The following is a 14,461-nucleotide window of genomic DNA, read 5'->3' as shown; positions in this document are numbered from 1 at the left end:
AATGCGCCATCCGGGGAGTGCCTGTTTAGGTATTGGAGTACTAGCTTGCGCTTGATACAGGAGCCCAGCCCATTGATGTTCCATGTGAGGAAGGTTAGACACCCCTCGTGCCACTGTCGTCCCCAGGAATGTGAGTCCACAGTGAGTGGGTGTGGCCCCTCTTCCATGTCCCGCTCCCACCTCCCCTGTTCAACTGTTCAACTGTTTGTGCGACCCTTCAGGCGGAGCCGTGACCCAGTGATCATATGGAATTAATCAAACATAATCAACAACAAAAAACATGAACCCCTCTTCTCCGGACTGGTCCGCAGACCCTTTTTCTCCAGTCGAGTCTTGTGTCCAGATCCCTCCCTGTACTCCCTCCCCCCCCACAGCCAGAAGCACCCGTAGCATGAACTGGGCACCAACTGGGCGCAAAACAGTAAACCTAAACATTGGGCCTCATTACGAGTCCGGCGGTAACCTTGCTGGAAATTCTGGCAGGTTACCGCCGGACCGTATTACCATTCCGCCTCCGTGATTTCTGGAATTACCAGGGCATTACGACCCCGGTGACCCGGGGATTCCAGAGGCGGAATTCGGTAAATCCCCATTCCCATTGAGTCCCGTGGGACTCAATGGGAATGGGGAAGTGGAAACACAGGCACCATCTCGTGATGGTGCCGGTGTTTCCACATCCGCCTGCAGGCGGGTGGTGTTAAACCCGCCAGGTCAGACCTGGCAGGAATGACATCTCCCGCCTGCAGAACTCGAGATTACATGGTATAGAAACAACGGTGGCGGCGGGTTTAACGCCACCGTTATTTCCATACCGGGTGACTTGTAATGAGGCCCATTGTTTGAGAGTTGCGCCGCGTTCACGTTGTCTGTGCATAAATCCTGTCATCTTCCCCCGGTTGCTTCTGTGTCAAAGGCCTCTGGATTCTCAAGCAGTTTGTCTGTTTCCAGGTCTCTGATGTCAGCCCTAAGCCTTTCTCTGCGCCATTCTCGTTGTCGTGTGGGGGCCTGGGTGAGAGATGGTCCGGCGTGCCCGTTTGTGATGGGCAGTGATCCGCCCTGGGTTGTCCAATCGAGGTTCCACTTGGGGAGCGCTGCCGTTACAGTCCGTTAAGGATTTGAGTCTCCAACCAGTCCCAGGCTTCTTTCGGTGAGTAGAATAAATGAGTGACGCTATTGTGATGCACTTTCAGGAGTGCTGGGAAGAAGAGTGCATATTTGATAGAAGGGGAGTGTAGCTTCTTCTTGACCAAGTCGAAGGGCTGCCTAGCCCTCTGCACTTCTCTAGTATAGTCGGGGTAGAAGCCAATGCGGCGGCCGTTATAAGTAATGGGGCCGGTGGCTCTGGCCATTTGGAGAATGGCGTCTCTGTCCCGGAAGTTCATCAGTTTGGCGATGATTGTACATGGTGGTGCATCTGGGACTGGGTAACCAGTTGGGACTCTGTGGGCGCGTTCGATGGAGAAGAACTTAAGAGTTTCTAGGGGGCGAATACCTCAGCCAGCCAGTCTTCCAGGAAAAGTTTGACGCTGGGCCCTTCTTCCTTTTCCGGGATCACGAGGATCCGGATGTTGTTCCGTCTTGCCCGTCCCTAGTTAGTTAGTTTATTTGTAGAGCGTGTCCGAACCCTCGGGTAGCTGGGCACATAATCATATGGACAACATAGTTACGTATCGTTGCGCACAGCAAGAAAAGTACATACATTCAATGGTACAGACAGATGGGTGAAGTAAATAACAAGCAAAAAGAAAAAAATACAATAGATAATAGCGGACCGGGTTACATGGAGATCCGTTTCAAGGTATAGTTAAGACCTAGAGGTGCGTGAGTAAGTAGCACAGTGTTAGGCGGAGAGCCACGATTTCACATTGGCTCTGAATGGCCAAAAGGAAGCTTCCGATCTGATTGCAAGAGGCAGGGTGTTCCAACATTGAGCTTCAAGAACCGGGAAGCTGGAACCTCCTGCTGTTTTTAGATTGAATTTGGGGACCTTGAGTTGGTGCAAGTAGGAAGTTCTGGTGGGTCTAGAAGTGCTGTGTCTAGTGAATTTGTCGGATAGGTAGCGCGGGGCAGTCAATGGCAGGCACTTGTGTGTGATGACAAGAGTTCTTAGCTTGATTCTGTCTCAGATTGGGAGCCAGTGGACATCATTGCTAGCCGTGGAGATGTGTGCCTTGCGCAGGAGGTTAAGAGCGCATCTTAAGGCATTGTTTTGGAGGATCTGGAGTCTGTACAGATTTTTGGTGGTGGTGCCTAGGAAGAGTGTGTTACAATAGTCTAATTTAGACAAAATCAGTGCTCTGGATAAGGTGAGACAACTGGAGGATGATAGAAAAGGTCTTGAGGCATTGATAAGTTTGCTGGTGTATGCGGTTGATGAGATGGTGGCATTTATTCGTTTTTTCAACGATAGGGTGGGGTCGAGGTACACACCTAATGTTTTGACCTCTTTGGAGACTTATGATGTTGCCATCAATGGTGAAGGATTTGTACCTAGAATCTAATTTATTGAGGAGGGCCTGGGAGCCTACGATAAGCAATTCCGTCTTATCGTCATTAAGGCAGAGACTGTGTGTGGCCATCCAGGCTTGGATTTCTAGGTAGATTTCGTTAAGCTTTGCAACATCTTCTTCGTAGCAACCGGTGAGTGTGATGAGGACCTGGGTGTCGTCTGCATAATTAGTGTAGCTGACACCCAGTTCATCAAGACGGTCGAAGAGAAGCTTAGTGAAGATGTTGGAGAGTGTGGGAGAGATGCAGGAACCTTGGGGAACTCCGCATTGAATTGGGATAGGGTCAGCAGCCGCTGAGGGGGCGAAGACCCTAGTCGACCTATCAGACAGAAATGACTAAATCCAATTGGTGGCATTCTGTGAGAATGCAGCAGCCGAGGAAAGGTGTGTAAGGATCTGGTGGTCAACCAGGTCAAAGGCCGCAGAGAGATCTAACAGGAGCAAGATGGCCAAGTTGCCCTTGTCTTGATGTTAGCTATCTTCAGCTCTGTTCTCAAGTTGGGAGAACTTTTGAGTGATGGCCACCAGGAGTTTCTCCATTTGTTTGACTGCGTCCTCTGTGCTTGAAATCCTTTCTTCCGTCTCCCCCACTCTCTAGGATAGGTTGCAGAGGTCCTGCCATAGGAATGAGAGCTCCGCAGATAGGCCACCTATTTTCCCCTCCAGGGACGACCTTGATTCCCCAATGGCTTTCATAGCATCCGTGAGAGAGATGTGAGGGTCATCCTCTGTCAGCTCGCCACCCTCTGGGGCCTAGACGGAGGGTCTCTGCAGGGGACCAACTGTGTACGAGTCCATTTTGCTCTGAACGGTCTGTCGTTTAGCCTTGTCCTTTCCTATTGCTTCTTTGGCGACGGCCCGAAGGGGGAACACCGGCTCTACCACCAGTCAGGTCTTTGCAGGAAGCTTGTCAGGGCAGTTGGTGGCTCAATGTCTGGTGCAGGCTCGTGCCCGGAGGTTCGTGGGGTAGTGTGGGTGCCTGCGAGTGTGCTGTTGGGAGTCTCCCCCACCCCCGTGCCTGGTGATGCCTTGTTGTCTAGGAGTCGTCTGCAGGCGTGGCCAGGCACGGTGCGATTCAGTGCTGGGGGTGGGTGCGGGGGTGTTCTCTAAGCTGCTGTTCTTGGGGCAGGCGTCTATGAGGTCTGTTATCTTCGATGGCCAGGGCTGCCTGCCCACTCCCAGCCTCATGGATCCCGGTCAGGGCCAGTTGCCGGCTACTTCCCTCTGCGTGCGGCCTCTGCACCGTGGATCTGTACTGCCTTGTCAAGGGAGGCTGCACATGCTGAGTATATCAGTAGCCTTCATGGTGTAACTTCTATTGTCTCGGCGCTGGGGTAGGGCGGATATCCCCCACACTTGTTTGCTCCTCCAGCTTGTAGGTGTTGATTGTGCCCCTGTGCCCTGTCTTTGTAGGGTTTTTTGCGCCCCCCTTATGTCTCCTATCCACTTGTTCCTGGTTGTCCCTGTGCCCCCCGCGCAAGCCAGGCCATGTTAGTGTTTCCGGTACCTGGTGTAGTTCAGTGTCTGCAGGGCCGTCAGCCCGGGGTGGCCGCCAAGTATCCGGGAGGATTGCTGCGCAGAGCGGCCTCAGGGTCAGTGGGGGTGCGGATTCCCAGAGGGAAGCACGTTTGCCGGAGAGAAGGGGGTTGATGCGCAGGGGTATCTTACCTCCGGTCCAGTGGATTGGGGCCGGGTCTCTTGTGGGCGCAGTGGGATCTGTGGACGTCTGCTTGCACCTTCCGGGCTCCGGTCACTTGTCAGTTGCAGCCCTGCCTGCCAGGCAGCTGCTGTCTAGACGGTGTCCATGCACCAGCAGTGGGTCCGCGTTGCTGCCAGTAGGGTCCACCCCCAGTGATCGGATCAGAGGGCGTGGCAGGTTGTTAATATGTCAGGTGGTTGTGGGGGTCGCAAGGTGATAGTGAGCTGCGGATTCCGGTCGCCACTGAGTCCGTCAGGGCGAGCAGGTCACGGCTCCTTATTCCCCGCTTTGTTAATCCCAGCACTGCGGGCTGGGAGGGGGGAGAGCTGTCACTGTCAGCGATCATCGCCTGTGCAGTGCCGTCAGTCCGCCTTGGGTCTCCTGCGCCAGCCCTCCGTTCGGGCAAGAAGGGGGGGGGCGGCTATCCGTAGATGTGTGTGAGCGCCCTTTCACTCCAGTGCCTCTTGGTGGTCCTCAGCACCCCAAGGTGATGATTTGCGAGGCTCTGGCAGGGCTCATCAAGTCTGGGTGCCCAAGGAGCTGGTGGGCTCGGTGTCTCCTCCAGGCACCAAGATGGCGGCTCGCGCTCCTCAGGGAGTTGCCATTCTGTTCATCGGATTGCCCTTCACCGTTTGGACCAGAATTGCGGCCAGATTAACGCTGAGGCGTTCCGCTGCCTAGTTGTGTCGGTGTCCCCACATTCCGACTCCGGAGGGACAGGATAATCATGTAAAATGTTGGCGGCCACTGGGAGCAGTTTCCTATTAGCTCCTCATGAGACGCTCATGCATGCGCTCTCTTTCCACCGCATTCTTGACTTCTTCCTCTGTTATGTATGCATCTAATACACTAGACTCTGCAGGGGAGGGTCTGGGTAGGTAGATGTCTCCCAGGTACCTGTCTATATCGCCCTCTTTGTGTTCCACCCCAGCCATATAGTTTCTCATAGAAGGCTGCAAAAGCCTCCGAGATCCCGCCCCCGGATGAGTCATACGTTCCATCAGCCGCCTCGATTTCTGTGACCCATCTTTCGGCCCGTTGCCCCTTAATCTAGCCGCCAGTAATGCATCTGCTTTATCTCCTTTCTCGTAGAATGTTTGTTTAAAAAATTGTAGGTTTCGGATTATTTTCCCCTCTTCTAATAGGTGCAGTTCCTCCCTTTCCCCCTTGCCACCGCTATATATTCCTCCCGCCTCCCTGATGGCTCATACGTTCTTTTGTCCAATTGTTTTATCTCTTCCCTAAGCCAACTTTCGATTAGTGCCCGTTCCCTCTTTTTCCTCACCCCTTCTCTAATCAGAATTCCTCTCCAAGTGGCCTTCCCAGCTTCCCACACGACATCTATCCCGACCTCCACTGTATGATTTGTCTTAATGTATTCCCCGATTTCCTTGCTCATCTCAGAGTAAAATACGGGGTCGCTCCACAATGATTAGTTACACCTCCATTTCGTCCCTCTGGGGGTCAAACCCATCCATTGTAGTTCCACCGTAACCATATCATGGTTGGACCAAGAGATCGGAATGATTGTCGAGACCTGTGCCTCTACCCACAGGTCTCTAGATACATAGAGGTAGTCTATTCTGGTATATGTTCCATGCAGGGGTGAGTAGAAGGTATATCCCCTTTCACAGGGGTGGAAATGTCACCATGTGTCTCTGAGCCCATATCCCTTGAGTGCCTCCTGGAATTCCTGATAACCTGGTCTACGCGGGTCCTGTTCCCTCTCCTGTAGTGCTTGTCTGTCTAATTCTATTGCAGCCCATATATTAAAGTCCCCTCCTGTGATAAGATGTCCCATGCTTTCTACTAGTATTTTTGCGAGTCTATTTTTCAAAAATCTTATCTGACCCTGGTTTGGGGCATAGACCATGGCAAATGTGAAACACACTTTCCTTATGGTGCACGATACCAGCAGGGACCTTCTCTCCACATCCGACCAGACCCTGATCAGTTCCATCTTGAGTGCCTTATTGACCAGAATCCCCATTCCTGTCTTTCTCAGACAGCCCGAGCCCTAGTATTCACTGCCGATTTGCTCACTTGGAATCCTTCTCTCTTCCACTTTAGCAAATCTGGTCTCTTTTAGGACCAGGCTATCCAGTCCTGACCTCTGGAATTCCCTTGTCACCAATGATCTTTTTGTGGGCGAGATCAGCGCTTTTACATTCAGGGTGCCTACCCTCAGGATGTCACCCCAGGATCACATGACAACTGAGGGCATCACGTTTTTCCTGTCTGGGAGCTCGATTCTTGCAACCTAAGAGGATTATGTATGTCAGTGTGGGTTGTGCCATCAGAGCTAGAAAATAGGGATAGAGCCTGTACCAAGGGTCCCTCCTCTCAAGAATCCCTTCCCCTCGCCCCTGGGCTTCCGAACCCCCCCGGTTAAAGGCACCAGGTTGAAACCAAACCACCTACGACACCCGTTTAGCTGTGTCCCTTTCTCAACAAACCACTTGTTCTATAGCCCTTTCTTTTCACTCCCCTCTAACAGTTTCTCAAAAGAACAACAAATATCCTCACCAGAGTTGTTCGTACCCCTCAATAAACCGTTCACAAGATAAACAGTGGGTTTCCAACAACCGACAACTGAAAGACACCTAACGTGGGTGTCTCTTGAGATTTGATCACCATCCATCAAGTGATGGCCATAGAGGCGCAGCCTAGTGTTAGGTCAGGTCGCCACCCCGAGTGGGGTGCCCAGCTTCCTGTACTTTCGGGAGCCTGGAATACATCTCCTTCTCCAGCCCCTTGCCTGCCATTGTCCCTCCTCTGGTTTTTCCCCTCGAGGTGTGTGGGTTCTCTGCATCACCTGTGAGCTCTCTGGTGACCCTGTGTATGTCCTCCTCCGTGGTGAGCCTGTGTTTGTAGCCATCAATTTTGAAAGAAATGGAGAATGGGGACCCCCCCACCTATATCTGATCCCTTTCTCACTTAGCAACTTGGTGAGGGGTGAGCAAAGTCTTCTCTTTGTGAGGGTGAGCAAGGACAGGTCCTGAAACACTGATCTTCGAAGAGCCATATCGCACCGGGCCCTTTTTCCTCACCCTTTCAAGGATGAAAGGATGTCCCCGTAGTTATGAAAGCGGGTGAGGACCGATCTGGGACCTCCAGCCATGCCTACGGCCCTGTGAATCCTTTAATGTTTGCCTCATTTATCATGTCATTGTCAAAGATGAGTTTCGTAATTTCATACAGGGCTCTCCTTAGGTCTTTCTCAGTCTCTCCCTCTTTGTCCAGGATCCCAAAAATTCTGAGGTTGTTGCGCCTTTCATGATTTTCGAGATCGTCCATTTTGAGCATTATCTCTTCCTCTCTCCTCTCCACTTCTGAGAGGCAAACATCCATCTGGGTCTTCAAGGTGTCCAAGGAGGACTGGTTGTGCTCTACCTCCTCCAGTCTTTCCTCCATTTTGTCGATCCTTTGGGTGATTTTGTCGACTCTACCGCCAAGGTCCGCTCTCATATTCCTGATCTCCTCCATTGGCGCTGCCACATCTTTTTTGGTTGTGGCTGAGACGTGGTGTTCAGTTTGTCTAGTCCTCCTTCGTTTATTCTTGGGGTGTACTCAAAGTTAGCTAATATAGCCCTTGCGTCCACGCGCCCCCTCTCTCCTCCATATATGCATTTGAGTGAGGGTAGTCCCCTGCTGGCGTTCACTAGTCTCTTTGTCCCCCTGTAGCTCAGAGCTCTCCTGGGCGTCAGTGGTTTATGGGTCCTTGTCTGGGGTTTGGTCTCTGATTTCCTCTGAAGCTTATCAATTTATGGAAAACTCCTTTTGCCCATTTGCCTAGAGCAGACCGACACTTCCGTTCGTGGGCGTAGGGCCTCTCACCGTTTCGGGCCACCACTCCAGAGATCGGGGTCTTCCGTCCTGGACCGATCTGCTCAGATTCACCTAGCACTCTTTCGAGTGGGGAGGCAGGCACACGCCCCTGGAAAGGGGGCCTACACCTCCTTGTTCTTCCTCTGGGTCCACAACCTTGCTGGTTCTTCTGGATTCTTCCAAACTACTTTGGGCCTCCACTTCTTCCTGGTGGCACTCTTAGCTTGGCTGTGGGGATCTGGGATTGTGGGGCCCCAACCTTATTCACTGTGACTCCTCTTGGCGCTGTTGGCCTGGGTTCAGTACATCTCCCTTAGCATGTACGAGTGTCCAGTTCCTTCTTTGCAGCAGTCTCCAGGGGGGGTCAGTCTCCTGCTCCTAGCGGGGGCAGAGAGAACTGTGTGTGGCTTCAAAGTCCAGTTCCTCTCGGGCCGCCCGAGTCACAGGTCAGGTAATGTGTGGGGTGCTGAATGCCCAGCACTGTGTTCAAGTGTGGTCTCTAGTCATACTGCGATGGGAAAGGCTTTCTCATCCCCCTCTCCCTAACTGGGTCTGCTATGGGGCCCGGGTGCATCCCCCAGTGTTCCAGTGCGGGTCCCGAGGGACTGACTGCTGAGGAGGGTCGGGGGGGCTCACACACCTCTTTTCTGTTACGCAGGCCGCTTCTCCGGTTCCAGAGACCTCCTTGCTGGCTGGGTGGCCGCTCTCCCCTCCAGTGGTCCCCTTCTGTAAGGATGCCAGATCTGGAAGATGTAGGGGCCCAAGGTGGGCTGCCGATGGGGGAGTGGGGGTGGGTCACAACCACCTCTTTGTCCTTCTCTAGCACCGGCATGTGTGTAGGCTGGGCAGCTTCCCTCCCTTCCCATTAGCTGTGCTCCGCGTCACAGGCGGGACGGAGCACTTTCATTTTCGGCCTCGGCTGCAATTTGGCCGGTCTCCAGTTTCGCTTTGCCTTTTCACACCGCTCTTTCACCCTCCTAGGAGAGGGGGAGGCAGAGTCCTCCCTTCTCCCTTACCACAGGGTTAGTAGCTGGGGGTGAGGGGCAAAAAATGGGGGCTTCCTTAACTTTTCGGGACCGCTACGGGAGAGGTGCAGAATCAGGGACTTACCATCAGCACGCTGGTGGCCTCCAAGAGATTACATTTTTATTACATTTGCACTATGGAATTGTAGGGACCCCACTTTGCCCTAGAATATCCTGCATGTCAGTTCTATACTTTACAAGGGACATGGTGTTCCATACAGTACAGCAGTGGCTTACGTAGAATCATACGATCAATGCTTTGAAGGTCTTCGTCCAACAGCAGCATTTGGGTTGGTAAGTTTAAAGCCTGTTTTAAAAATCTGTTTCCAGTTAGGGGAAAGGTGGTACACTGTCGAAAACCCCCACAGTTCTGCCCTGTAGGCTACTGCTTGTCTAGATTGCAGTCCATACACTTTAAGGGCTGGGCTAATTGCCCCTTTGCAGCGCCCTTTTGGAAAAAAGAACAGTTTTGTTCAAAAAAGGCACTGTACCTTTAAAGCTTCAAAAACAACATTGGTGTCTACTTTGGCTTGACACCTTTGAATCTCATTCTTTTAGCTCCTAGTTTGAGATCCCTAACCTGTTGAGTTTTGATTATAAAGTTGCCCTCAGTCCTAGGGCTTTAAAGTGTACCCTGCACCTCGTTCTTGGCTTGCTATGTCCTTCCAGCAGAGCAGTCTTGAGATGGAGAACATATCTGAGGTTTCCACAGCCCTAACCTGGGAATTAGCGGCTTCCCCACTGGTGCTCCGTGCCTTTATCTAACTCGCCACGTCTCGGGGTCTTGGGGTCTGTTTCTTAAACACTGGTCCCAGTCTGCATCCAAGATGAGTCGCAACAGTCTTTTACCTATAGGAATCTCTTCTCTCTCCTTTCATCACCCCTCCTTTAATTTCTCAGGTTCCATCAAAGGTTTGCCAAATACTTGTACCTCCAGCCGACTCTAGTCCAGCCTGCAACTCCTGCCTCCTCTACTTTCTTTCAGATGTTCTTCACCTCCTCAAATCTCACTTCCATATCATCCTTGTAATTCACTCCAACCATTTCATACCTCCTCCTTGTAATTCACTCCAACCTACTGCTTAATGCTTCATCCACAACTTGCTCTATTGTTCTCGCCACACTCCCCTTTCTTGATGATTTTCCCACCATCGCCTTAGTAACTCTTGTCCCTAAAATGCTCCTTCCCGCCTCCTCAGTCACTCGCCCTCCTGCCACTTTCAAACTCTCTGTTCTCCATCGTCTCAAATTCTCTCCATAACCTCTCCAACTTTTCTCTCCGCCTGCAAACTCCATCTCTTATTCGTCAAATTCAACCAAGCTGTGAACTTCCAAACTCCCTTTCACTGCCCATCTGGCAACTGTCCTTTATATATAACTGGTGCAGAATAGCTCCTCTAAAAGTGGCTGGAGGGATCAGGTGACCTGTCTTAAGCATGTTCAGTGGCACAGATTTCTAATTCTAGGACCATGAAGGACGTCGAAATAGGCTAGCCACCCTTTCAAATCTCTTTTCTGTGTTCTTTGCTGCAGGTTAGTTTGCATCTGATCTCCCCTTGATTTAAAAATACCTCTCCCTCTGGGCTCCAATCTAGGGAAACTGGAGTTTTCCATTTAGGTAAAATCAGACCATGCTTTGTGAATATGGTCTTCTAAAAAGGAGGCATACACTTCCCATTGTCCCTGTGGGCAGTAAATGTGAAAGAGGTGTAGGTTTCCCATAACAGTTATTTCTGTGGTGCGGGTGTGCTAGTATGGGCTAAGATTTGCGCATACACTTTATTCAATAGAATCCATAGTTGCACTTCTCAGTACCACACTGGGTGTTCCCTCTGGGATAGAGTATGATTCAGGGAGATGCAGTGCATCACTGGTGATTCCTTTCAGAATGGCCTTAACGTCTGGGGCCTGTGAAAGGTTTGTCAGGGTCCTTGCTGGCTTTAGGCACCCATTTACGGTTTCCATTTATGGTCTTCCACCTCCCGGATCCATTCTGGGTTTTCCTTAAGACAAAGGGGTAATTTTTGGAAATGTATATCTTGAATATTGGGATTTTCCAAATATGCGGGGTCGGCTTTGTTAAGTATTAGAGAGGTCCTCAAGGAGCTGGGGATGCCATTCCCAGGTTCATGTGATAATCACAAGGCCACTTCAACAGACTTCCAACTTCAACAGGCAACCACGGAATCACCTGCAAGTGAGCTCAAAACAAATTACAGAGATGCCAAGAATAATCTGTCCCTATGCAGCCTACACAGAGTGTATGAGGATTTGTGTATGGAAAAATGTCCTTACAGGACAGGGGGCATTTGCACTCCTACTTGAAGGTCATCAGAGGTAAAGCAGGTAAAGACCCAAAAAACAGCACAAATAGACCAATGCCCATAGAGTACTCCTGTCAATTTAGAGAAAAGAAATGGATGTTGCTGCCAGGGCTATTGAGGAGGGTGAGTGCGCATGTGCGTGTCCAGTACATTTTTCATTTCAGGACTATGCAAATAAGTGCTCTGATCCCATTCCTCTCGGCAATATCCCAAACATTTGGAAAAAAGGGGACAGAATGGAGATTACTCAGTAAAGTGGTAAATCGTAATACTACTTGTGGCTGACATGCATAGTTAAGCACCTAACAGGGGAGATGCAGAGGTTTTGGATGTGCGATTTTAACAGAAAAAACAATATTTACTCACCATCGAGTTGAGTAATGCGTTTCCTTTTCCCAGAGACCTTCTCATCCATACAAAAGGGATTCTTCTCTTCTTTAATCCTGGACGAAACAACTGAGACAATGTCCACAGACAGGGTTACTTTATGAACATTAAAACGTTCAATTGGCAGTACACTATTTTGAATCAAACTTAAAGGAAGCAAAACAAGTACTACTACTGAAAAAAAGTAGAATATACGTATACAAATGATGGATATTAGGTCACCTTGATGGTCCTATTCTGCCCCAAATTCATGATTTGGTTTCTTTCAATTAAGCAATATTCACCAGGTCCATAGGCTGCACGGAGTGGTAATAGCCTGGGGCCAGAGTTATCAGTTAATATAATCGTGGGTCTGCAGGTCTTTCCTACGTGATAGATCCTGTAGAACGAGTGATTATTGCTATTAGCACCTTGCGTTTGCTATCAGGTTGCTGACAGTTATCTGTTTCAAATAATAGGCTGTGGTGAGCATGAAACCCATTGGTTGAGAGTTAAGAAAAACATTGTAAAAGATGATACCCATAGAAAAGGAAGGCTTGGCTCCTATCAGAGCCCATTTTTACTTACATGGCTGGAACTGTGGGCCGCTGTTGGGGAAACAACAAGCACCAAGTAAGTGTAGCCAGGGAGCTGGCAGGACTGGGGGAGTGACGGAGAGGACAGCAGAGGAGCATTTGTTGGGTGAGCAGGAGAGGCAGTGGGGGGGCAGCAAGAAAGCGCTAAAAGGGCGGGCAGCAGGAGAGTGCTGGGTGGGAATGCAGCAAGAGAGTGCTGGTTTCAGCAGGAGAGTGATGGTGGATGGCCTGGAGAGCGCTTGAAAAGCAGGCGAGCAGTGTGTGGGCGTTTGGGCAGCAGGAAAGCTCTGGGTGGACGAGTGGACAGGCAGCAGTAGAGTGTTTAGGTAAGCTGGCAGGTAGCGCATTAGGTAAGGGAGAATGCATGTTGCTCAGAACCCAGACTTGGATTGTCAGATGCAGCCTGGATTATGAGCAGCCATATGAAACCATACAATGGATCACCTGGATGCAGGGGGCACGAGCTGGCTGGGTTGCTTGAAGATGTGACCATGTGGAGCACTACTGCAGGTGCCTTTACTGGGGCCTAAATAAAGGGAACTGAAGAAGCCTAGTGATACACCTATGGATTGGTAACCAGCATCCACAAACACAATTAAAACCATGGTGATATTCTGCTTTCACTGACACTCAGAGAGCACACAAGATGGTGCCTGTGTTGGATGAGGGTAGATGCTGGCGATTCATTGAACAGCATAGCTGCCTGCAGGAGCTGAAATGCATGAGGGGGAGCAGGCATTCACCATTGAGTGGTAGTGGTAAAACTGGGGCTACAAGCCATTACACATTTTGAGGGGAAAGGGAGTGGCAAAGGAGGTTTGGTAGAATATGGCAACCCACTTGGCGATTTTACAGGAGTTTTCCCCAACAACAACTAAGAGGAATCTATGACGCAGCCATTGTATGCAGGACGTTAATGCCCTCAGTAACTGAGGAACCCCACATGAGTGGCCTGGAACCCAAAGGTCTAAATGCAGAGGGAGAGCTGTGGAGCAGGCAGTGGAAAAGCCAATACTCAAGATGACAGACAGCCAACCTTTCCTAACTGGAAGGCAATTTGAAAGAAATGTGGGGGTGAAAAAAGTTCAAGAGACCAAAACAGAGGGTGATCAGACTGATGAGTCTCCAACACAAAGAGATCTGCAGACATGTATTATAATTACAGATGGAAGTGTAAAATGATTTGAGAATCTAGAAAGAAACGGCTGTAAAAGAAACGTCTGATCTTTGATTGGCAGATAAGGCACAATACAAGCATTTCTTTTAAAACACTTTTCCCCGGAGGCCATGCCATATTCCTCCTGCTTCTAAGCACTGTACTGGTAAGTATTATGTTAATAAGAAACGTAAACTCCAAACCCAATGATTACTGAATGCTGTGGTATGCACATCTAAAGAGAAATATATGGTAAGATGGCACAGTGGGTTAACTGCTCACTGATGAGATCTGTGTGTGTTCTGCAGGTCACAGGTTTCACTCTTCGCAAGGACTACTTAAACTTTCTTTCTTCTGAGGGCGACAAACTAATATTAATTTTGGTTGCCGAATAACATTCTTTTTTGTGCGAGAGTGTTTCATGTAAAGTGCTTTGGCGAAAGCGCTATATTTCGCTATATTTATTAAAATAAATGCCTAAGGGCTACCATCAATTAATCGAAGCATAGTGTCAGAATAATGTCAGTTATAAATTAGTGTTGCTTTAAAACGTTTGCTTTGCTTCCTTGAAATATGCTTGAATATTATTTTCTACTGGCATATCTGATACCGATTTAAATATACACTATAACTAATACCACTTTTGCCTCTCCTGATGTTTTGAACTACATCCCTTATCTTACAGCATAGTCGATTGTGAGGGATCATTAGAGCCAGAGGCCAAAGCATCCGATTAGCCACATATAGCATACCCCTGATAGTAAAGATGCCATGCATATGGGGGACTAAGCGTCATTTTGTTGGCCTATGATGGCAGAAATTGGGCATGAGGTTTTACAATACATGCAGTGATATACCATTTGCATGAGGCATTCATTGTCATTTCTTGGGGCATTTGAGGATGCAAGCAACTCATGGTTAACATACCATTCATGCAATGAACTATGATGTTAATGG

The 14,461-nt window shown here is 49.7% G+C and overlaps 1 protein-coding gene across 7 annotated transcripts in view; it reads right to left on the bottom strand.

The window, feature by feature from the left end:
- LOC138467522 (zinc finger protein 568-like) overlaps positions 1-14,461 on the bottom strand; it is a 779,018-nt gene that overhangs the window by 60,510 nt on the left and 704,047 nt on the right. For all 7 annotated transcript variants that reach the window (XM_069607624.1, XM_069607623.1, XM_069607618.1 and 4 more), the window contains one exon: positions 11,753-11,842. In XM_069607624.1, coding sequence (XP_069463725.1) covers positions 11,753-11,842 — 90 coding nt within the window. The remainder of the gene's footprint in view (positions 1-11,752; positions 11,843-14,461) is intronic.

The sequence above is a fragment of the Ambystoma mexicanum genome, chromosome 4q (assembly GCF_040938575.1).
Source record: "Ambystoma mexicanum isolate Mex_15411 chromosome 4q, UKY_AmexF1_1, whole genome shotgun sequence".
In the NCBI taxonomy this organism is placed as follows: domain Eukaryota; kingdom Metazoa; phylum Chordata; class Amphibia; order Caudata; family Ambystomatidae; genus Ambystoma; species Ambystoma mexicanum.
This window is presented reverse-complemented; position numbering and strand designations above follow the sequence as displayed.